Source organism: Bufo bufo, chromosome 6, assembly GCF_905171765.1.
Source record: "Bufo bufo chromosome 6, aBufBuf1.1, whole genome shotgun sequence".
In the NCBI taxonomy this organism is placed as follows: domain Eukaryota; kingdom Metazoa; phylum Chordata; class Amphibia; order Anura; family Bufonidae; genus Bufo; species Bufo bufo.
In genome coordinates, this window is record NC_053394.1 from 51,993,286 (window position 1) to 52,015,749 (window position 22,464).

Consider the following 22,464-nt stretch of genomic DNA (forward strand, 5'->3'; position numbering starts at 1 on the left):
GCTGCTCTCTCTGTACTTTGACAGGACCAGGTGTGATGACATTTACACTGCCTGGTCGTGTCAAAGTGCAGAGGGCGTGGTAGTTGCAGAGAGAGCAGAGCCTCTGGGTGTAATGGCAACACCCCCGTTGCTCCTAGATACTTATTTGCACATATTAAAAACACCAGTTTTCTCAGCAGTGCGGGCACATATGAACATGGGACCAATACAGATGTCTTCAGCTGCAAAGCGCACATGTAACAGGTCAGCCAGTGTCATAGGTACAAAACTGCTGACAGATGGCCTTTAATTTCAGCTACCAGCGTATGGAAAGAGATTAATGCCATATTAGCACTTATAATAAGAATCTATCTCCACATATTCATGTTAAGTATCCACCAGATAATAAATATGAGACATACAAGGAGACAGAACACAAGATTTACGAACATGTTTCTTTATTGCTTATTCAGCAGTGGGGCCTATTTACAAAAATAATCCTGAATGTAAAGGAAAGTTATTATATACAATGGAAGAAAAGACCAAAAAAAAGAAACATTAAAAAGGAACAAAGGCAAAAAAGTGACATGGACAGGAGGGAATGTGAATACTGAAGGCAGCATAGTGTCAATCTCATAACTGCATTAGAAATCAAGTCAGTCAGAGGAGTCCTCCAGGTGAAATAATGAAGGGCAAGAAATGCAGAGGAGGTCGACACGCTTCTGTATAAAACAACTGAGCATAATTTTATCTGTCAGACGTCTATCAACTGACGGATATTGAAAGCTTGGGAGGATGTGATAAAATCTCCCCCAGCCCTACAGTCAGTCATAGTTATCTCCCCTTAACATCAATAACGCTATTCATGAGGCAAGGGAAAATTAATAAAAAATCTTGGTGCTGGGGGAGGAAAGGCAGGTGAAGCTGCCTCACTTGGGCTTTGTCTCGGCGTCTGTCACTTGCCGTATGAAGATAGCATCTTCGGGGTGTTCAATGTCATCCATTTCGTACATGTAGGAGGCAGCAATTGCCAGAGTGCTGCCGTCGTTACTGAAGGCCAGGGACGCAATACTTGTAGGGTAGCGGTGGAACTGGCACAGACGCTTTTTGTTGAAAGGATCCCAAATATTAACAAAGCCATCTGAACCACCTGCAGATTGTAAGGAAAGAATATGTTAGCACTTTTACATCAGGCCTCAATAGTGTAGAAAATTCACTGGAGGTTTTGTGGTGAAATGGATAAAACAAAAAAAGGGGAGGGGTGGCCAGGTCACAGCCGACCTATAGAAGGAAAAAACCGACCTGTGGCAAAAGTGTTGTGTAAGCTGTGGAAGGACACTGCGTTCACAGGGTAGATCTGTTCAATGTTGTTCTCCTTCAGCCGGTGACACTTGAAGGCGTATTTCTTCTTCTGGACTTCCAAGCTGGGGTCTAAATATTCAACAGCAACTCTTCCTTCAATAGAACTTAACACATAGCCCTACAATAAGCAAAAATGCGAAAATTAGAATTATTTGCAACAAAGAAATATCCCTTTAAACATAGTTGCAATATTTTGTTCAGATGCAAGGTTATGGCATGTCGCTGAGATATGTCATTACTTTAAGACTGGTGGACGGGGGCAGGGTCACGGTTAGACCTCCAGGAACCCCACACTGATCTCGAGAATAAAAGAGATGCAGCACTGGTGTAACACTGCGCTCCCTTCACTGCACCCCCTGGATACGCGCGGTGACGGGTGCTGCAGCACATTCACATTCCGGTCAATGGTGTCTGCACGGGCAAAGGGAAGAGGAAAAACTAAAGAACGTTACACCGGTGCTTGATTCACTTCATTATAGGTGGAGATGCCACCGGTCAGAACACTACCAAAGGTGATGGCATATTCTAGCAATATAACATGACTTTATAATGTAAGAAAAACATTTAGATAGCATGATGACAAAGACTAAAAATAAAGACAAATAAGTTGTTGGGTCACATACATGACTGTATGCCGCTGTTTCCAACAGGAAAAATGTGAACAGCAGTTGTCCCGGTAACAGCAGTTGTCCTATTAACAAGGAAAATACCATGGTATAACAAAAAAAATGTAAAAAAAAAGTGAAAATCAACCTCCCCGAGTCCCTATAAATATGCATGGATTGTTCAGGTTTAGGGCTCATGCACACGACTATGTATTTCACCGTCTGCAAAAAAAATGGATGACATCCACGTGACATCAGTTTTTTTTTTTGCAGATCTATTTTAACACTATCTATCCCTGTCCACAAAACGGACAAGAATAGGACATGTTCTAATTTTTTTGCGGAACGGCCATGCGGACATATGGAAACGGAATGCAAACAAAGTCATTTCTGTGTTTTTTCGGACCCACTGAAATGAATGGTTCTGCAAACGGGCCTCAAAAACGGAACGGACATGGAAAACAAATACGTTTGTGCGCATGAGCCCTTATGATAGGGCCCTGTTCACTCAGCGCCTGAAGCCAAAAAGCCACTGGTGGCAGCACTGAATCTATTAACCCTTTATTCCAGCAGTTTAAAGCCATGTCCTTTCTTGTTGCCCTGCCCAGCTCCATTCAATGTGAAACCGTGAGCGGGTACGCGGCAGATACCACAGCAGTTTCAGTTGCGTGATACACTGTGGAGTTTACCTGTTCAAAAATAGCAGGATTGAACAGAGGGAGAGAAGGGGAGATATTTGATAAAGAGGGTTATTCGAATAACTCCTCACAGGACTCTTGGGAAAGGCAGAGTCCTGATTACTCCACCCACAGAGGATGATTGACATCTCTCATGTATCAGTGTGTACACAGAAGGCTGTCCATCATCCTGTGAGGGCTAGGTTATCAAGACTGTCTGCACTAGTGACTCCTGTCAGGAATTACTCTGCTTTTTACGGAGAAACCCTGCTCCAATTATACAAACCTATAAATCACAGGAGCAAAAAAATAAATACAATCAGAAGACAGGTTCACTTTAGTGCAGCTGACGACTTCATTACCTGCTTATTGGGGAAGGCTCGAATACATCGTGTCTGGTACTTCAGACTCGATTCGCGCCTCTGTTGCACATAGCCCATGTTGCGGAGATCCCATACCAACACTCTTCGGCCTGCGGTACCCACAATCAGCCGGTCTCCAGACACAGACAGTGTATACACCTATGTGAGAAAAGAGATTTCATTTTGAGCAACATCAGTGGAGCTGAAAAGTAAATGGGACGGACAATTCACTCAAAACCTTTTAAACACGTTCCCAAAACAAGAAAAATGAACCAGAACACAATGGCAGAGGGGTCACCGCCTGCAAATTAAGGTTCCTGCGTCTCCAAAAAACATGAAGTCCCACAGCATCACATGGCTTCATAAAAAGCAGCAAACCAGTCATCAATTCACACTACTGTGCTCAAGCCTGGGAGCTGCGTGTACAAAAGCAAGTCAATTACTGAACTTGTCAAAGTTTCAGCCTCTGTCCACAGCGCATGGCAGTCGGGTTATATAATAAAGATGGGCTACTACAGCGACTACGAGATTCCTGCCTGAAGGGATAGAGATGAGGATTCACGATTACGGCGAAAATATTAGAACAATCAGTGAACAGAAGACGAGGTGAAGTACAAATAAGACTCCTATACGATGGATTTATGGTTTGCACTGGGGACACAACAGATAAAGCACACCAAACCCCAATACCAGTAACACAGTCTAAGGGGTCATTCAGACGACCGCCCCATGTTTTGCAGTCTGAAAATTGCGGATCCGCAAAATACAGATGCCGTCTGTGTGCGTGGGAATGGAACAGGTGGCTCAATCTTTTTTGCTGGGCCTGCGGAACGGAACAACTGATTGCGGAACGGCTGCAGACTCCTACACACAGTCGTCTGAATGAGCCCTAAATAATATTGTAAGTATCAAAGACTCGCAACTCGCCCTCTGACCTATATTTTTCAATACGTTTCCCCAGGTAGGGTAGGCGCAGCAGCTACATACATTAGCTATCATCTATTTGCCCTCCTTGCTCCCAGGTCTAGTTCCGACCTTGGTCTTGATACCATCAAGCGGTGCCAAGAGCTATACAGGAGCCAGGACCAAAGTGGGTATGTTTATTAGCTGGTGTCTAAATGTCTTTTTATCTGATCTGGGTCAGATATTAATAGAGAGGGTCTGAATTATTATAGGAAATTCAAGTATATTTTATATAAAAGGGATGGACCCCTAGAAGACACCACCCTTTTTGCCACAACCCCCTGTTCGATTATCACAATGTGAAGGGCCCTCAAAGGCAGACATCTCTGTATTACAACTTGAAGACCCGAACACCCCCAAATGCACTACAATCTGCAGTCAGCATGTTTTAGAGCAGAAGGAGCTGAGCAGATTGATATATAGTTTAGTGGGAAAAGAGTCAGTAAAATCTGTAAGTTATGCATATACACCTCTGCATTTTCTGACTTCAGCTGTACACGGGGCGGTGTTATCAGTGATTGATCGCATTCCCTCTGCAAGTGTGCATACAGATATAGCTGTCCGTCACTGACAGCTGTTCCTAGTGGTAGTCTTAAATTCAGAAAAAGCAGAGCTATAAATGTATAAAATAAGTTCTACCGAATCAATTTTTCTCATCAGACTACCTATCAACATGCTGCTTGTAGACTGCAATGCATTTTGTGGTGACAGGTCCTCCAAGATAAATCCTTGTGCCATCAACTGCCCAGGCACTATATAAGAAGCTGTAAGTTCACTTCCAGACAAAAATGTATCTGTTGGATTCATAAGAAATCAGAAAGAATAAACTCTGCATGCCTCCATATATAATAAGCGTAAGGATGCACTGTTCGGTAGGCCCCATTTATGTTTATAGGTGCCCCTGGGATCCAATCATGCAGAATGTAGAAACTCCTTCACATACAAGGTGGGATGTGACAGGAGCTTTTGACGTTGAATGTACACACAAATACAGTCACAGCTAGAAGACAAGTGAAGGGGTTACAGCAGGCTATGCCGGTTTGTGAACTGCTGGAAAATTATAAATGAATGCAGCGGCACTAGCCACTTTACACTAATGCCACAGGTATGACTGCTGCCACCATTACCAAGACGTACAGCGACCATAGCACGGGTGCAGGGGAGCGAGAAAGAATAGTTCTAATGAAACGGTCTCGCTGAGAATGCTAAATCTTCTTTACAAACTGGTGTCACACCTGGATTGGAAGTAGTCTTTCTAGCCACCAGTTTCATCAATCATCCCAAACCATTGTGTCAAGCAGCAGTATGGATGGACACATAGATCAGGAGTATGAAAGAAAGGGGAGAAAAAAAAAAAAAAGCAGGGATGAAGAAACCTGCCACGCCGGGCTGTCTGAGCCAATAGGTAGGCGGTTTCCCAGTGGCCGTCTATTATGTGCTGTCCTGTCAGCTATTCATCACCAGCTTTTACTGGCCACATACACCCATAAATCAAACCAAGAAACAATGCAATTATTCTGCTCTGCACAAAGGTCTCGCCAGAAGTAGATTCAGTCGTGATGGGGTAAAAGTGACGGCCATTTAGATGGAGTGCAGGCCCTGTAATGATGGCTCCAACCTGGTCAGTATATTTAAGGGGAAGCACAGGCACAGAAGTGCGGTGTTGATTTAGTGGAAGGAAAAGCTTTCCTGCTTCGTCTTGACACAGTAACTTAGTGGAAAATATGAAGGAGAAAAGGATGTAATAACTTAAATGCTAGCGCTATAATCTTATGTGAGGTCTGCGGAAGAAACAATTGGTTTTAGCCTGGCACTGAACTTACGCTTCACAAACACCGAAATATGATGGAAGAAAGGCAGCAGTGCGGCAGAATTTAACACATTTACAAAAAAAAAAAAAAATGGATAAAGTGCAGCATAATTTAAAAAATAAATGCAGTAGTGAGGTGTACAATATGTAGCAAGAACAAGCAAACCTTATCAGGCTGAGAAAACGTTCCAGCATTACAGGGCGTCCGCGGATCCCATAATTTCACTGTCTGGTCCCAACTACCCGTCACCATAACATTCACCTCGGGGCAGAATTCTACACATCGAATGGGGGCATCATGAGTACCAACCACGGTTTCTGCAAAACAAAAGATCACAAAAATCTAGATACTCAAGGCCATGTAATCTTACTTTACAAATATACATATATAGGGGCCTTCAACACTGGCAGACGCCTGGAAACAAACATTCGTACTACTGCTCATGATAACTGGCCCACGTAGAGCTATCTACACACGGGTACAGGTTTAGCAATAGAAAATCCACAACAAAATCCGTATTGTGCTACTTGCGGACTTGATGCGATTTTGCCAAAGATCTCACCCTTCCATTGAAAAGGGTGAAATCCGCACAAAACAAAACAAAAAAAAAAAAAACACACAAAGAAATGGCATGCTGCTGATTTCAAAATCCGCACTGCAGATCTTAGTTTCCACATGCAGGAAAAAGGCAAGGTGTAGGAGATTATACAAACTTCGTACACTTGCTGGCACTGTATTACTCTGCGGTTTTCCCACACAAGAGTCCATGTGGGGGGAAAAATAGTGTAATCTGCAGCGTGCGCAGGTAGACTAGATGTGCCGGCAAATGCTCATTTGTTAGCCAGTGCGAGCATGGAAGGGCTTGATGGCGAGCAGCACATCTTCCCAGGTAAGCACGGGATGTGCTGCAGACAATCTAAAAAAAAAGTACAGGGGTTGAGCCGTTGTTTGCCACCCATACACTTTCCAACGGCCTAGGTAAGTGCCTTTTAAACAAATGCCAATTGACTGGTTTAATCTTAGATCAGGGCTCATAAAAGGACCCCAATACTGGACATTAAAGGAAGATCTTCATTAGAAAATAAAAGCTAGTTTATGTGACATACTGTTCATCTCTATTCAATCACGTGGGCAAATATATAGAGGAGCGACTGTGCTGAAGGCCACAACAGGTAGCACATTGCCGCAGGTCTTATGAGTAGCGTTTGTGATCCATAGTTTTAAAGGGGTTGTCTCTCCTCGCTTGTTCTTAGCACCCTCACAGCTCTCAGGGCCTCGATTCCCTGCTTGCTGGGGTGGAGCTGAAATATTAGATTGGTGGCACAGCGAGCAGGGCAGGGAGGATGCAACCCCGCCCATTACTTGTGCAAGGGCACTCCCGAGGCTGCTAGTGTCTTAGAATCATTAACATCTTCAGGGATCCTAGCAGCTTGCAGTACACTGTAACTTTACAGACGAGGTGGCCAAGAGTGCCTGCGCAAGAACATGTGCGAGCACGCTCCCGTGAAACCCGTCCACCGGAGCAGCCAGATAGGGTTTCTGTGCTCCAGCGCAACCACCGCTTTCAGCATTACAGCAGTGGCCATAACCCCTAGAAAGGAGTATGCGATTCGGGGCCGATTGTGGAGGAAAACATGGTGACCGAGGCAAAACTGAACTACATTGCAGAAACAATCCAAGGACTACAAGGAACTGTTTAAAAGTTGATTGAGGAGAGTCAACCTCTTTAATGGCCGCAGTGCTGTATTTGTAAAGGGAAGCAATGTATACTTTTTGCTCGGAAATACTCCAATAGCCACTGGATAAATATTAACCTGGTCTGAGGCATCCGTTTAATGTATACATTAAATGGATGGGAAAAAAACATGATGTGCACCCACCCTAACCCCATAATCTCTATATGGCTGGAGGTACAGAAACATGTGTCCCATGTAATGATAGTCACGTGCAACATATGTCTTGGTTTTTATGATAGCTCTTTGCAAATGTTTTTGGTCATGTGACTTCAGACTTGCTGTCATCCTACCCCAAAAAAGGGTACCTCATTGGGGAAAAACAAAACAAAAAAAAACACCACGTTTATAAAATGGGCAGCTAGACATTCAGGGACAAACTAAGACATTTAGAACTGACGTGGAGATAACAGGCCAGCATCCACACAGATTCCCAACCATCGGCAGCCGATGCACACTTACCGCCGTCTGTGTTTAGGTCATGCATTTTTAACTGATGATCCAGCCCTCCGCTCCAGGCATGAGTAGGATCCTACAATACAAAAGTAAACACGTTACATGCAATTCAACTGGTCACGTTGACACAATAATGGTGAACCTAAAAATACAAAAGACCTACGTAGAAAGAGCAGTCAAGGACGGGACCAGCATGCTGGTACTTCAGTCTCAATGCGTTTGCAGGAACATCATAAAGGCGGACAGAAGAGTCCCAGGAGGAAACCAGTAAGAACTGGGACGTGTTTGGACTGAACTTGACGGCAGATATTCCATCCTCGGGGGCTTGATTGAGCTTAAATTCATTGGAGCCAGTCATCTAAAATGGTAAACCGGAAAGTATTCAGAAACATGAGGTATTCCAGACGGCTGCACAGGCCACTGAATCCGTCTACATAAACCATAAGCAAAGAACTAGTCTCTATTAAAAAAAGTGATGGCCTGCTGCTGGGATAGGCCACCACCGCGAGGGCGATGCCGGGCAGCACTCCTGTCACACAGTTAATCAGAACATTACAGCAAAGGCTCATATATTGCTGAATATATTTGTGCTGCAGTTTCCTGCACAGGAGTCAGAAGCCTATAGCACTGCAGCGGCTGTGGAACTACAATTCCCAGCAAGCATGCTTGCCCACTTGTTTTTGGAACTCCCACAGAAGTGAATGGAACATGCTGGGGTCAGCAGTGTCACAGCGGCCGGAGGAACACCTGGTTCACACAGGGCATTTTAGGACATTTTATTTATTTTTGCTTTATCTTGTGTATTTCCCCCAATACCATCTACGCCTTCCAATGAGTAATGGATATTTTGAAGCACTTTCCGCCCACAACATGTAAATTAACTGGTTAGTGTTGAAAGCCTGTTAAAGGGGTCGTCTCCCTTCATCAAATGGCATTTATCGTGTAGAGGGCAGTACTACAAGGCACTTACTAATGTATTGTGATTGTCCATATTGCCTCCTTTGCTGGCTTGCTTTGTTTTTTCCATCACATTATACACTGCTCGTTTCCAGGTGTTACGACCACCCTGCAATCCAGAAGTGGTGGTCGTGCTTGAACACTATAGGAAAAAGCACCGGCCTGTGTGCGCTCTCACGGTCCCGGCCACCAGAGAGATCAGCACTTTTTTTTTTTTTTCCTAGTGTGTGAGCACGACCACCACTCCTGGACTGCAGGGTGGTCAAAACCATGGAAACGAGCAGTGGATAATGTGATGGGAAAAAATGAATCCAGCCAGCAGAGGTGGCACTATGGAGAATGACAATACATTAGTGCCTTGTATTCACTTTCTCTACATAATAAAGGCTATTTGCTGAAGTGAGACGACGGATGGATGTGCCTACTGTGAAGGCGCTGCAGTCCAGCACACAGTGCCAAAGGCAGGACTGGGCTGTCACTGCAGAGATGCCTAAGAAAATATAGAAGGGGGAAAAAAAAAAAAAAAAAAAAAAAATTATTATATATATTTTTTTATTCCCTATTAAGGACAGTCCTTCTCTCAAAATTATATGATATCCACTACACTTTTAAATAAGAAAGCCCGATGTTTCCTGCCAATAATGGGGGAAAAAATAAAAGTTTTCTACACAGATAATGAGCGAGTGCCGGCCGATACTGAAGTGTAGTTTGATCAGCAGATTGCTTCTCTGAGAGATGCAAGTAATCATCGTGAATCCTCCTAATGAGGCCTGTTCTGGTGGCAACTATATTAATAAATGAGCAAGGAATGTCTTCCCTGTAACGAGATCTGTCACTAATTACTAAGTATTTTAACCTCCTAAATTACCAGAAACTAAGATTGGTTTAAACAAGACATATGTCTTTAATAAGCAGAGGCCGCTATGAAGCCACTAATAAAATAAAAGAAGCCCACTAACGCAACTCATTTCCTCTCGGATCAATAAAGTAATTATATACTACAGACGTTTAAATAAAAATATGCCAGTGGCTTCAAGCAAATTTAATTTCACAGATTCTCTTCTACCAAACAGCCTGCACAAACAGGACCCTGTCAATTAACCCTGCTTCTGGTCCAGAGATCTGCTGGTAATTGCCCTGTACAGCAGCCCAGGCTTATTATATCAAAGGGCCGGGTAAATACCCAGGTGCACCCAGGAGAAGGGACATGTAATTCCACTCTACTCCTATCGTCCACTAAAGCTGAGAGGAGGATCACCCGCAAAGACCAAACCGTGCAATGTAAAATAATATTAATGGACTGTCATCAAGATTTACATTGTACCATGCATACAAGCAGAGGGGGCCCCGCTGTAACATAAGAGGTCACAGAGGGGCTTCCTCCTCCACCATGACGATGGCCCCGGACATAGGGATGTTCACTGCCCTGGGAAACCAGAACGAGCAGACCGTGACGGCACTGTGCAGGTTCTCTCTTCTATGAAGGGCGTGTGAGACCCAGAAAGCACACGAGCACTTAGAACTGGCACTGATCATCGGAGTAAAGGAGCACTCTAGCCAAATCAATTTAGATTGGTGGGGTCCGACCGCGACTACCCAGAGACGATCGCCAGAAGGAGGGATCCCCGTTTACCTGTAAGCGGCACAGTTTGAATGGCACGGTGATAGCGCATGTGCCCTGTCACTCTAAGGCTGCATGCACACGACCATGTGTGTTTTGCTGATCGCAAAAAAAAAAAAAAAAAAATTAAAAAACGCATGACGTCTGTTTCTTTTGTGGATCCATTGTAACAATGCCTATTCCTTGTCCGCAAAACAGACAATAGAACATGTTCTATATATTTTTTTTTTTTTTTGCAGGACTACAGAACGGACATACGGATGCAGATAGCACACGGTGTGCTGTGTGCATTTTTTGCAGACACATTGAAATGAATGGCTCTGCCTCCTATCCGCCAAAAAAAACTGAAACAAAATACGTCACGTAACCATGCCTACTCTTGTTCGCAAAATAGACATGAATAGAACATGGTTTATCTTTTTTTTGTGGGGCTGTGGAGGGGAGCACAGTGCCTTGTCCGTATTTCTTGTGGCCCCATTGAGATAAATGGATGCGCAAAAAAACATGGTTTGGATGTGTTCGGTCAAGTTCTCACTTTGTATTTTGTGATTTTTGCACTTTGTGCATGGACCGCACACAGCAGCGTATACTGTCCATACCAGTCTGCAGTATATAACCTTCTAGGGAGAATATATCTGCAACATGTGGGCACAGGGAACCGTTTTCTTATTGTGTCAGGGTATAAGGATCCACAAAAAAAGCTGTCATATACAACCATGTGGCGATAGAGTAAAGGCCAATAGCTCTGCCCATCATGAATTATTTGCCTCCTCCTCTGTCTTGACTGGGAGATCTAGACTTCATACGATTTGTGAAGGAGTCTACAGCAGGGAAACCCCATTACACTGTGCAGTCCACTATACTGGGCCCACCCCATGGACAGAACAGAAGACGATGCCCCGGTGAGGTCTGCGGCTCTCAGGACACCATTTCTTGTGTTGGATAAAGCGTCCCGTTGTGGCAAACACCCAAAGTCCTGCGATTCCCTCATGAACAGTCACTATGTTAGGCTGTTGTCAACCGTCTCTCCCAGCCATGCTGACAACCCAAAATGATGGGCAGATTGTGTCAAGTAAAGAGTCAGGAGGGTCTTTATATGTTTGGGGGGGGGGGGGGGGGGGGGGAGACAAAAATATTACTACTATAGAATATGTTATAAATCCTTGTGACTTGATACAGGGCGGTATACGGGGGCAGGAGGGGTAAATACAGCAAAAGAGCGGAGGGTATTTTATTGTTTGATGACAAGTTTTAGAATTCGGCCTCATTCACGCAGTGTTTGCTCCGTGAGATCATCTCTATTATATCTTACCTCTGTGTAGCCTCCAATCCTGGTTTTGGATCACAAATCACTGACCAAACACGGACTGTGCGAAAGCGATATTAAAGGGCTTTTCATGGACTTTAATATTAAAGACCTACCCTGAGGATAGGTCATCAATATCAGATTGGCGGAAGGGGGGGGGGGGGGGGGGGTCCGACACCTAGCACCACCACCAATCAGCTGGCCACGCTGTTCATTGTTTAGCAGGTGTAATTACAAGCTGTCCCATTCTCCTCTACGGGGCGGCTCGTTCCCAAACACTTAAATACTACAGAGCCGTCACATTGAAGTGAATGGGACGGCTTGTAATTACTCTGCTCACTGCTGCAATGTCACACGGCCTTCTCCTCAGCCAACTGATCGACGGGGGTGCCGGGTATCAGACCCCCCCGATCTGAGACTGATGACCTATCCTGAGGGTAGCTCATCAATATTAAAATCCAGGAAAACCCCTTTAAAGCTTTTAGAGGTCCTCCGGGAACCACAGCATAGAGGCCACAGTGCCCAGCATCAAAATCCCAAGACTCAGTAATGTTTTGTTCTCTCAGAGGTATACATAGTGAGTATTCCGGACAGAAGGTTGTCAAAAAATACCACAATATAGACATACGTGGCCGACTGACTACCCAGTATAGTTTTTTCACTGAATCCTTGCAAAGCACAAAGATTTCAATAACGGCCAGATAATCTGCCAATGTTAGGGAGGGTTCACATCACGTTTTAGGCCTCTGTTTGATGTATACGTTCGAGGGGGAATATTAATTATTATTATTATTATTATTATTAATAATAATAATAAAAGCACAGTATGGTTAAAAATAAAATGTACTTTCTTTCTCGCCTATGACAGCACCCCTGGAGAGACCGTCCCCACCTCATTAGGACAGGAAACAGAACCGCCTTTTTAAAAGGAGGGATCATCACCTCTATTTCCAGTTCTGTTTCCTGTCCTAAGGGGCAGGAGGGAATCGAATCCGCTGGAAGAAAAGTTAGCAACGAGAGCTGCGGGGGCCCCAGCTATTGATTCAGTGTGTGGAGAGTTACCCCGTGCGGCGTAAGTTCTCCTCCGGGAGCCGCTGCAAAAGTCTGGACTCCCTTGTCTATTCTTATCCCTTCCCGGTTCCTGAAACAGTCCTGACCTTCCTGGGCCCCTGCGAACGAACATGTTCGGCCGCCGGCCCACGCACGCAGAGGAGAAAAGCCCAGCCAGCTCACTGACACGCTGGGTGAGAAGAGTGTGTACAGTACCTCCATTCGGGCTTGTTGGCTGTGTGATACATGGAGCAGGCTCAGCGGGCAGAACCCACTGAGACCACCAATGAAACATCGGTACCAGGGTGGGGTAAGAGGGGTTTGACCTCAGCATGAAAATTAATTATTTATATGCTCATGGGGTCATTTTTGTTGCTTAGGTATCAAAGGAGTCTTCCAGAAAGACCTCCAGAGTAAAGGAGCATGGATGTGGTGTATGTAAGAAGCCGCTCCCTTCTGCCTGGGCAAAACCCCTATGTCAAGCATGTATGAGCAAGTTAATGGAGGAGGAAACTCAGTCTTTAATGGGCAGCATTAAAAAAAAATGATATGTGAAGAAGTCAGAGAGTCGGTTAGCGGTCTGATAAAGCACCGTCCCAGTACTTCTGCTGCTAAGGACTCCCCCTCCAGTGACAGTGGGGGTCATCAGACGATTTTTCTGAAGACGAGGCCGCAGGGAGACCACTTTTTCATGTGGAGAACACTAGCTCCCTAGTAAAGGCAGTTAGGGCTACAATGGGGTTTGAGGATCAGAAGCCACAGCATTCAGGATTCAATGTTTGAAGGGTTAGGCCCCAAGAAGAGGAAAATATTTGATGTGCATAAGAACATTCAGGAGGCGATTGCCAGAGAATGGATAAGACCGGATAGGAAATTCTTCGTTCCCTCTTCAGTGAAGCGGAAGTATCCGTTGGATGAGGAACTGTCTGCTCCTTGGGATAGAGCCCCAAAGCTAGATGCCCCTGTAGCAAAAATGTCCAAAAAGGCCACACTCCCCTTTGGAGGACATGGGTTCACTCAAGGACCCAATGGACAGAAGGGCAGAGGTTTATTTAAAGAAAGATTGGGAAGCCTCTGCAGCAACTTTTAGACCTGCCATTGCCAGGTCCCTGAAAGTGTGGATGGGGGAGCTAGAGGCTCACATTAAAGGGGGTACCCCTAGGGAGCAATTACTTTCTTCCTTCCCCATTATAAACAATGCCTTGGATTTTTTTAGCTGACGCTTCTGCGGATACCTTGGGATTTTCCGCTAGGGCCTCTGCCTTATCGCACTCTGCCCAGCGGGCTATTTGGATAAAAAGGGATGGAATGGAGACACCAGTTCCAAGGCAAAATTGTGTGCTATTCCTTGTCAGGGAGAATTCTTGTTTGGGCCCGTTTTTAATGATTAGAAAAGACAAGGGCTTTCCCTCCGATAGTCAGCCACCCAAAAGATCTTTCCGTCCCAGATTTAACAAAGGGTCCTTTAAAGGTTAAAGAAAGAGCAACACAGTTTGCAGGTCCGAGCAAGAATAGGGGATTTCTTTTTTCTGTGTCGGATGCCTCAAAAAGCAGTCCCAATGACGCCAGGGCACCTGTTGGGGGTCGTCTGTCCCTCTTTGTACACCAATGGCAGAGGATCTCCAACAGCCCCTGGATAAAGTCAGTAATAGGGGAGGGCCTAAAACTAAAATTCCAGTAGGAAAATTTGTAATTACAGATTTCCGGTCAGATCCCGCAAAACATTCTGTCCTCGAATCAGAGGTTTTTTTCCCCCTAATAGAGAAAAAAAGTGCTAGTAAGAGTCCCAGAGCAGGAATTGAAAGATTTTTTTTCCGACTCTTTCTGGTCAAAAAAAACAAATGGCTCGTTTCGGGCCATAATAAACTTGAAGTGTTTGAACCACTTTTTGCAGTACGAGAGATTTCGTATGGAGTCCATCAAATCGGTAGTGAACAATCTTTACCCGGACTGCTTCATGGCCACAGTAGACCTGAGAGATGCATACTGTCATTCATCCCAGCCACCAGAGGTTTCTGAAGGTAGCGGTCCAGTTAGAGAAGAAAATTCTGCATCTTCAGCTCCGAGCATTACCCTTCAGGCTCTCTCAGGCTCTGAAGGTCTTTACAAAGATTATTTCAGAAATGATGGCCCACGTCATCATTATACCATACCTAGACGATTTTCTACTGGTGGTCCAGTCAGATCAGATTCTCCTGGGTCAGATTGCCTGGTTGAGGGAGGTTCTAGAGAGGCTGGGATGGGAGATAAACCTAGAAAAATCCAGTCTATGCCCAAGCCAGAGATGCAGTTTTCTGGGATTGATTCTGGACTCTACTTCCCAGAAGTGCCTACTACCCCTGCAGAAAGCCTTACTGATCAGGTCAAGAGTTCAGCTTCTTAATTAGTCTGTCACTCACCATAAGAGACGCCATGTCGGTGCTGGGTCTCATGACATCCGTTATTCCAGGAGTGGAATGGGCCCAGTACCATTCAAGGTCTCTTCAGCTACAGATCCTGCAGCACTGGGACGGGAGACTCCCTTCTCTAGACATGGAGATGTCTCTGTCCTCCCAGAGCTTTTAAAGAACTTAGAGAGGGGAGTTCCTTGGACCAGGGAGGCGGTTCTCTTCTTAACCACGGATATGAGCCCCTCCGGTTGGGGAGCCCATGTGGAGTCCCTGCTGTTGCAAGGCAATTGGGACAGCAGATCTCTTTCCCAGTCACACAATTTCAGGGAGTTGGATGCGATCAGGAAAGCCTTGATACAGAGTCTTCTGGTCAACAAGGGCAGAAACTTAAAAGTTTATTCAGAAAACACGACAGCAGTGGCCTATATCAACCGACAGGGAGGGACAAGAGCTCAGGGCCTAATGTCTCTCACTCGTCAGATTTTCAGCCTAGCAGAAGCTTCTCTATTCTCTTTCTGCAGTTCATTTAAAAGGTTCAGACAATGTGATTGTGAAAGCAGACTACCTCAGTCATCATCAGCTATACCAACGAAACGAGAGTGGTCCCTAGATCAGGAGATTTTCAACGAAGTAGCAGCTTTGTGGGGGTACTCCAGAGATAGATCTCTTTGCCATCAGGTCAAACAAAAGTAGGTCTTTTCTCTTTCTCCGGTACATCCAAGAGCGGTGGATGCTCTGGCCCAGTCTTAGAAGCAGGGTCTTCTATATGCCTTTTCCCCACTAAAGCTGCTTCCAAAGGGACCGCAAGAAGATCAGAGAGGAGGCCACGGTAATAGTGATAGCTCCCTTTTGGCCGAGAAGGGTGTCGTTTTCCTGGCTCCGCAAAATGTCAATAGCAACACCTTGGGTACTTCCAGATTCTCAGGAGCTATCTCAGGGTCCAGTTTTTCACCCAGAGGTGAGAAATCTGCACCTGACAGCCTGGTTATTGAAAGGGAGATTTTAAAGAAAAGGGGTCTCTCTGAGGAAGTAATAGACACTCTGTTGGCCAGTCGGAAAAGGGTCACTTCCGAGATCTACCTTAGGGTTTGGAGGACCTTTTTCAGATTCGCCAAAAAACCTGTGGATGTACTAGAAACGACCAACATCCCGCTGGGTTAGATTTCCTACAAGAGGGGTGGAAGAAAGAAGTTAGGCCTAGCACTTTGAAGGTCCAGATTTCAGCCTTAAACGCCTTGTTTGAATTTAAGCAGATCACCCGTGTATTAAAAGATTTATAACAGCAGTGTCTAAATTATCTCCAGTATGTAAAAATAGAGTTCCCCCCTGGGATTTAAACTTGCTCCTCTCTGCTCTCACTTCTGACCCTTTCGAGCCTATTGATAAAATCTCCCCGAAGTTGCTCACCCTTAAGCTTGCCTTACTTCTGACCATTACCTCGGCTAGAAGGGTCAGTGAGATCGCTGCCCTCTCAGGTGACCTTCCCTATTTGGTGATCCTGGAGGATCGGGTAGTGATTTTGCCTGATCCTTCTTTTTTTACCAAAAGTCTCTTCACATTTTCATCGTTCTCAGGAGATAGTTTTTACCTTCCTTCTGTGCTTCCCCAAAGAATAAGAATGAGTCTAAATTCAACTGTTTGGATGTTAGGAGGTGTATCCTGCAATATCTACAGGTCACTCAGCCTTGGAGATCCTTCTCACGTCTGTTAATTGTGTTTCAGGGAGCAAGGAAAGGATCGGCAGCCTCCTCTCAGACTATTGCTAGGTGGATTAGACAGGCCATTTCCTTAGCCTACTCTTCTAAGGGAGTTATTCCGACCTCGGGGGTTGGGGCTCATTCTACGAGATCAAACTTAATACCATGGGCAGAGAGAGCTGCAGCCTCTATAGAGCAGATCTGTAAGGCAGCTACCTGGAGCTCTCCAAATAATTTTTTTAGGCACTATAGACTACAGTTACCTTCTAATGAAGGTCTTTCATTTGGTCGTAAAGTACTTCAGGCTGTGGTCCCACCCTAGAAAAAAAAAAATGTTCTTGCCTATTCTCCAGGGGTGCTGTCAAAAGCGAGAAAGAATGATTGGATTACATTTACCGGTAATCGGTTTTCTTTGAGCCTATGACAGCACCCAACTAATTCCCGACCCTAGATAGTTTCTGTAGAGGGGTATATATATATATATATATATATATATATATATATATATATATATATATATATATATATACATACATACACACACACACATACATACACACACAGATATAAAATAAAATAGATATTAAGGTGTGTTGTTAAAGAGGACCTTTCACCGATTATTGCACTATGAACTCACTATACAGACATGTAGAGTGGCGCCCGGGGATCTCACTGCACTTACTATTATCCCTGGGCGCCGCTCCGTTCTCCTGCTATGTCATCCGGTATCTCCGTTCACTAAGTTATGGTAGGCGGAGTCTGCCCTTGTTCTTCTGTAGCGCTGGCCAATCACATTGCAGAGCTCACAGCCTGGGAGAAAATAACCTCCCAGGCTGCGAGCTCTGCGCTGCGATTGGCCAGCGCTAGAGCAGAACAAGGGCAGACTCCGCCTACCATAACTTAGTCAATGAAATCTCCGCCTACTATAACTTAGTGAGCGGAGATACCTGGCGGGCATAACGGGAGAACGGAGCGGCGCCCAGGGATGATAGTAAGTGCAGTGAGATCCCCGGGCGCCGCTCTACATGTCTGTATAGTTAGTTCATAGTGTAATAATCGGTGAAAGGTCCTCTTTAAGATGTTTTGTTCTTAGTTCTTGAAGAAAGGACTGGAGATAGAGGGGATGATCCCTCCTTTATAAAGGCGGTTCTGGTTCCTGTCCTGAGGCGGCGGTCTCTCCAGGGGTGCTGTCATAGGCTCAAAGTAAACCAATTACAGGTAAGTGTAATCCAATCATTTTTACAATGGAACTCTATGGTGAACGAATGCCACTGTATGGTATCAGTCTGAGACATCTGTTTAACATATACGTTTTACTGATGGGAAAAATATGAACACAGCCTAAATGGCCTCAAAGTGGACTTGTCACCACAAAGCAATGCTACCTGCAGGCAGCATGTAACTGAGCAGATCGATTTATAGTTTTGAAGGAAATTATTGAGTAAAACCTGTGATTTATACGATTTGAATCTCTGCTTTCCCTGATTTCATTGTTCACAGCGATGGATAGCATTCCCAGTATATTGGTGGGTTTGCACAGGGCATACAGCAGCTGATTATAGGAAAGGAAGCATTTCTTCCCGACAACTGCCTGCTCGTTCAGTGGGGGTGAAGAGCTGTACAGTGATCTCCTCCACAGTATTAGGGCTCATGCACACAACCGTATGCCCCCCGAGACATACGGTCCGTGAGTGGGCCATATGTACTGGAGAGGCATTGATCGTGCGCACGGGAGCGCACAGCATCATAGATTACAATGATGCTGTGGACGTCGGGCCGCCCATGGGGCTATTGTCCCGCACTCATAAGATCATATGAGTGCGGGACAATTGCCACGTGGGGGGCCCGACGTGCACAGCATTATTGTAATCTATGATTCTGTGTGCTCCCGTGCACACGATCAATGCCTCTCCGGGACCGTATATCTCGGAGGGCATACAGTCGTGTGCAAGAGGCCGAAGGACGAGGGATTGCTATCGCTCATCCTCATACAGCTGCATTATTTCTGGGCAACAGAGTGCATTGTAAATAGCACGATCTGCTGCCCAGAAACAATAATTTACTTACCTGCACAAACAGTTGTCAGGAACATTCATCCCCGATAATCTACCCAACCATCGGGCCGTGTAAACCTGCCATAAGTCTGTAAGCAGAGATAGCGGTCAGTCACTGGGGAGGTGTTGACAGTCTTCTGTTTAGTTTGCCACTTGCAGCAGGGAACTCCAGAGGGCTGTTCAGGTAGAGAACAGCCTGCTGGATTTCTCCAGATTCGGCACTGCCAGATACTACCGCCTTCCCACAGAACCCCACTGACTATAATGAGGTCTGCCAGAGATCTGGCCGCTACCCGGAAAATATGCAGAGGAACGGCTGCGCACAGCGATTTTTTTTGTCTGGCAGACTCCCGGCATTTTCTACTGGACCAACCTGCCGCAGGTGCGCAAGAAGCCTAAGTGTGTAAACAGAAATAGCCGTCAGTGACTGACAACACCTCCCCTGTGTACAGCTAGTAGTGACTGACCGCTATCTCTCTATACACAGCACATGGAGTGGTGTTTGCATCTTTTGCAGCCCCAATGAAGTGAATGGGTCCACATTTGAGCCGTGTGCATGAGCTCTTACAGAATACAATAAAATCAAACTGCAGAGATTTAAAAGTAGAAATTATGTTTTAACAAATGATATATAGTTTTGTTGGGAAAACAATCTGCTCAGCTCATCCTGCTCTGTGACATGCTGCCTGCAATTTGCATTTTATGGTGACAGTTCTCTTTAAAGGGGTTGTCCACTCCTTTTAAATTGATGACTAATCCCTGAGATAAGCCCAATACCTGATTGGCGGGGTCCGACACTCCACACCCCCATAGATCAGCTTTTCAGGATTAGCCCCGGTGCTGGGTCTGCAAAGCTCAGTCCTCTGTGCAATGAATGAAGCTGGATACTGCATTCACTTCAATAGGACAGACGAGTCCACCCCTCATATGTAAGTATTGTATTCCATCTTTTCCTGGGACAACACTGAAGATCTGACCCAATGTACAGCAGTCAGTGTACGGCTTGTATAAGGGTCCAGTCACACGTCGGCAAATGGGTCCACAATTTTGTGGAACGGGTACAGACCCATTTATTCGCTATGGGGACAGAAAAGATGCTGACAGCACAGTGTGCTCTCTGCAACCGCACTTCCGTACCGCGGCCACAAAATTCCAGTCCGTGGCTCCGCAAAAAATAAAACATGTCCTTTTCTTGTCCGCAATTGCGGGGGTGCTGGCCGGGTGTATTGCGGATCCGCAATACACTACGGACGTGTGAATGGACCCTAAGGCTACATTCACACGTCTGTGGTGTGTTGCGGACCCGTCACCCCCATAGAAATGCCTATTCTTGTCCGCAAGCTGCGGACAAGAATAGGACATGCTCTATCTTTTTGCGGAGCTGCAGACCCAAAATCGGGGCCGCGCTCCGCAATTGCGGCTGCAGACAGCACACTGTGTGCTGACCGCAACCATTCCGTCCCCATAGAGAATGAATGGGTCCGCACCCTTTCCGCAAAATTACGGAAAGGATGCAGACCCATTTTGCGGACGTGTGAATGGAGACTAACAGTGTAAATAACTCACTACACAGCCATTAATGTCTAAACCGCTGGCAACAAAAGTGAGTACACCCCAAAGTGACAATGGCCAAATTGAGCCCAAAGTGTCAAGTGTCACCGGTTACCACTGGAATCCTCTTCCACTCCTCCATGATGACATCATGAAGCTGGTGGATGTCAGAGACCTTGCGCTCCTCCACCTTCCGTGTGAGGATGCCCCACAGATGCTCAATAGGGTTGAGGTCTGGAGACATGCTTGGACGGTCCAGCACCTTTACCCTCATGGTAGTGGTCGCCTTGGAGGTGTGCGTTTGGGGTCGTTATGCCGGAATACTGCCTGCGGACCAGTTTCTGAAGGAAGGGGGGGGGGGGGGGGATCTCACACTGCCTATTTTAACCAGTTTTTAAATATGCAGCTAGGAAGTAATTTACCAAAGTCTAACGCAACGTTGGCCAAGGCGAAGTTTTGCTACACAGAGCCCATACATTTTAATGTCGTATGGAAACAGCATTACAGTATCTGATCGGTGGGGGGTTACAACACCCAGGATCCCCACCAATCAGCTGTTCAGGAACACACAGCGCCATACATTATACAATGGTTGGGTATGGCATTGCGCTCAGCCCCATTCATTTCTATGGCCACAGGAAAGCTGTGGGGCTGCTGCGAGGACTGGCGGCTGTGGGGTCCCCGGTGTCAGACCCTCACTGATCAGACACTGATGACCTATCCATTTGTGTGAGGAATAAAAGCACTTCTTCTCCAGAATAAAGCAGCGGATCTAAGTGACGTCCATACAGAGCCTGGTGCTTGTGCTAGGTCTGATGGCTCAGGCACTTGGCCATGAGCTGCCCATGATCTTTCATCCCACAGACCACCTGGTGGGCGCCATGTTGGGTTATGGATATTATTACACGTACAGGGCAGTAGTCCTGGCTGACCGCCATGTCCGCACAGCTCAGAACAGCGCGGCCATGTCCCGCTTCGGGATGGAAGGGTATAATGACAAGCGACAGACTGACCCAGGGCCCGGTCTCTTTATCGCCCCCCTCCTGACCACTCACCGTGTCCGTCTTCTCTTCACTGTCTCCGCTTCAAACGGCCACCATTTACTGAGTTCCGCGCCCCTTAACAACGAGCCCCCTGATAGGCCGGTTTGAAAAGGTATCTTTGCTGCTCATTGGCTAACTGGAGAATTCCGACAGGAAGTGTTTTTTTTACGTACCGGAAGTGCCGTGGCGTCATCGGCTGGCTGTCAGCTTTTCCGGAAGCACGTGCCTTTCGGCCATATTGTGGATGGCAGCGTGTGCCTGGTGGTGTGTGGCGCGATGTAAACTTGTGGAAGGAGAAGAATGTTGTAGCATGAAATGAATGGTTCTCAGCCAGACAGGCTTATAGGCAGACGTAGTGTGTGATATGTACTTTACACACTAAAAATAACTTACTGTGTAAATATACACACGCCGCCTGTAATAATCGGCATGATAGTTGTTTTTTTTTAATTGATATACATGGAAAAATAATTGGCTGAGCTATGGTAGGTTACAATAATAAAAAATAAAAAAACATGCAGCCATAATTAAAGGGGATTTCATATTTTTGTTTTAATGCTGGTGAGCTATCCTCTGAACAGTGGGGGTCCGACAGCCAGGAGCCCCACTGATCCGATGTTTGAGCAGGTGCCGCCATGATGTCACATTCATCGGCCATGTGGCCTGGGCACAGCTCAGTCTCATTCACGTTAAAGGGGCTGATCTGCAATACCAAGCACAGCCACAATCCCATAGACGTTTAGTAAGCTCTAAGGAGGCCATGGCCTCCTCAAACAGCTGGTGGGTGGGGGTCCTGGGTGTCAGACCCCCACCAATCAGATACTGATGACCTATCAAGAGAATGAAT

At 45.8% G+C, this 22,464-nt stretch overlaps 1 protein-coding gene across 1 annotated transcript; it reads right to left on the reverse strand.

The window, feature by feature from the left end:
* Positions 1–427: 427 nt before the first annotated feature.
* Positions 428–21,759, reverse strand: BUB3 (BUB3 mitotic checkpoint protein). The gene is made up of 7 exons (XM_040437188.1): positions 21,630–21,759; positions 8,112–8,306; positions 7,955–8,024; positions 5,925–6,076; positions 2,986–3,144; positions 1,282–1,459; positions 428–1,129 (listed from the first exon to the last, which is right to left on the reverse strand). Exons 2-7 carry the CDS (start codon positions 8,304–8,306, stop codon positions 909–911), a joined length of 975 nt encoding a protein of 324 aa, XP_040293122.1. The 5' UTR covers positions 21,630–21,759; the 3' UTR covers positions 428–908.
* Between the last annotated feature and the right edge of the window lie 705 nt (positions 21,760–22,464).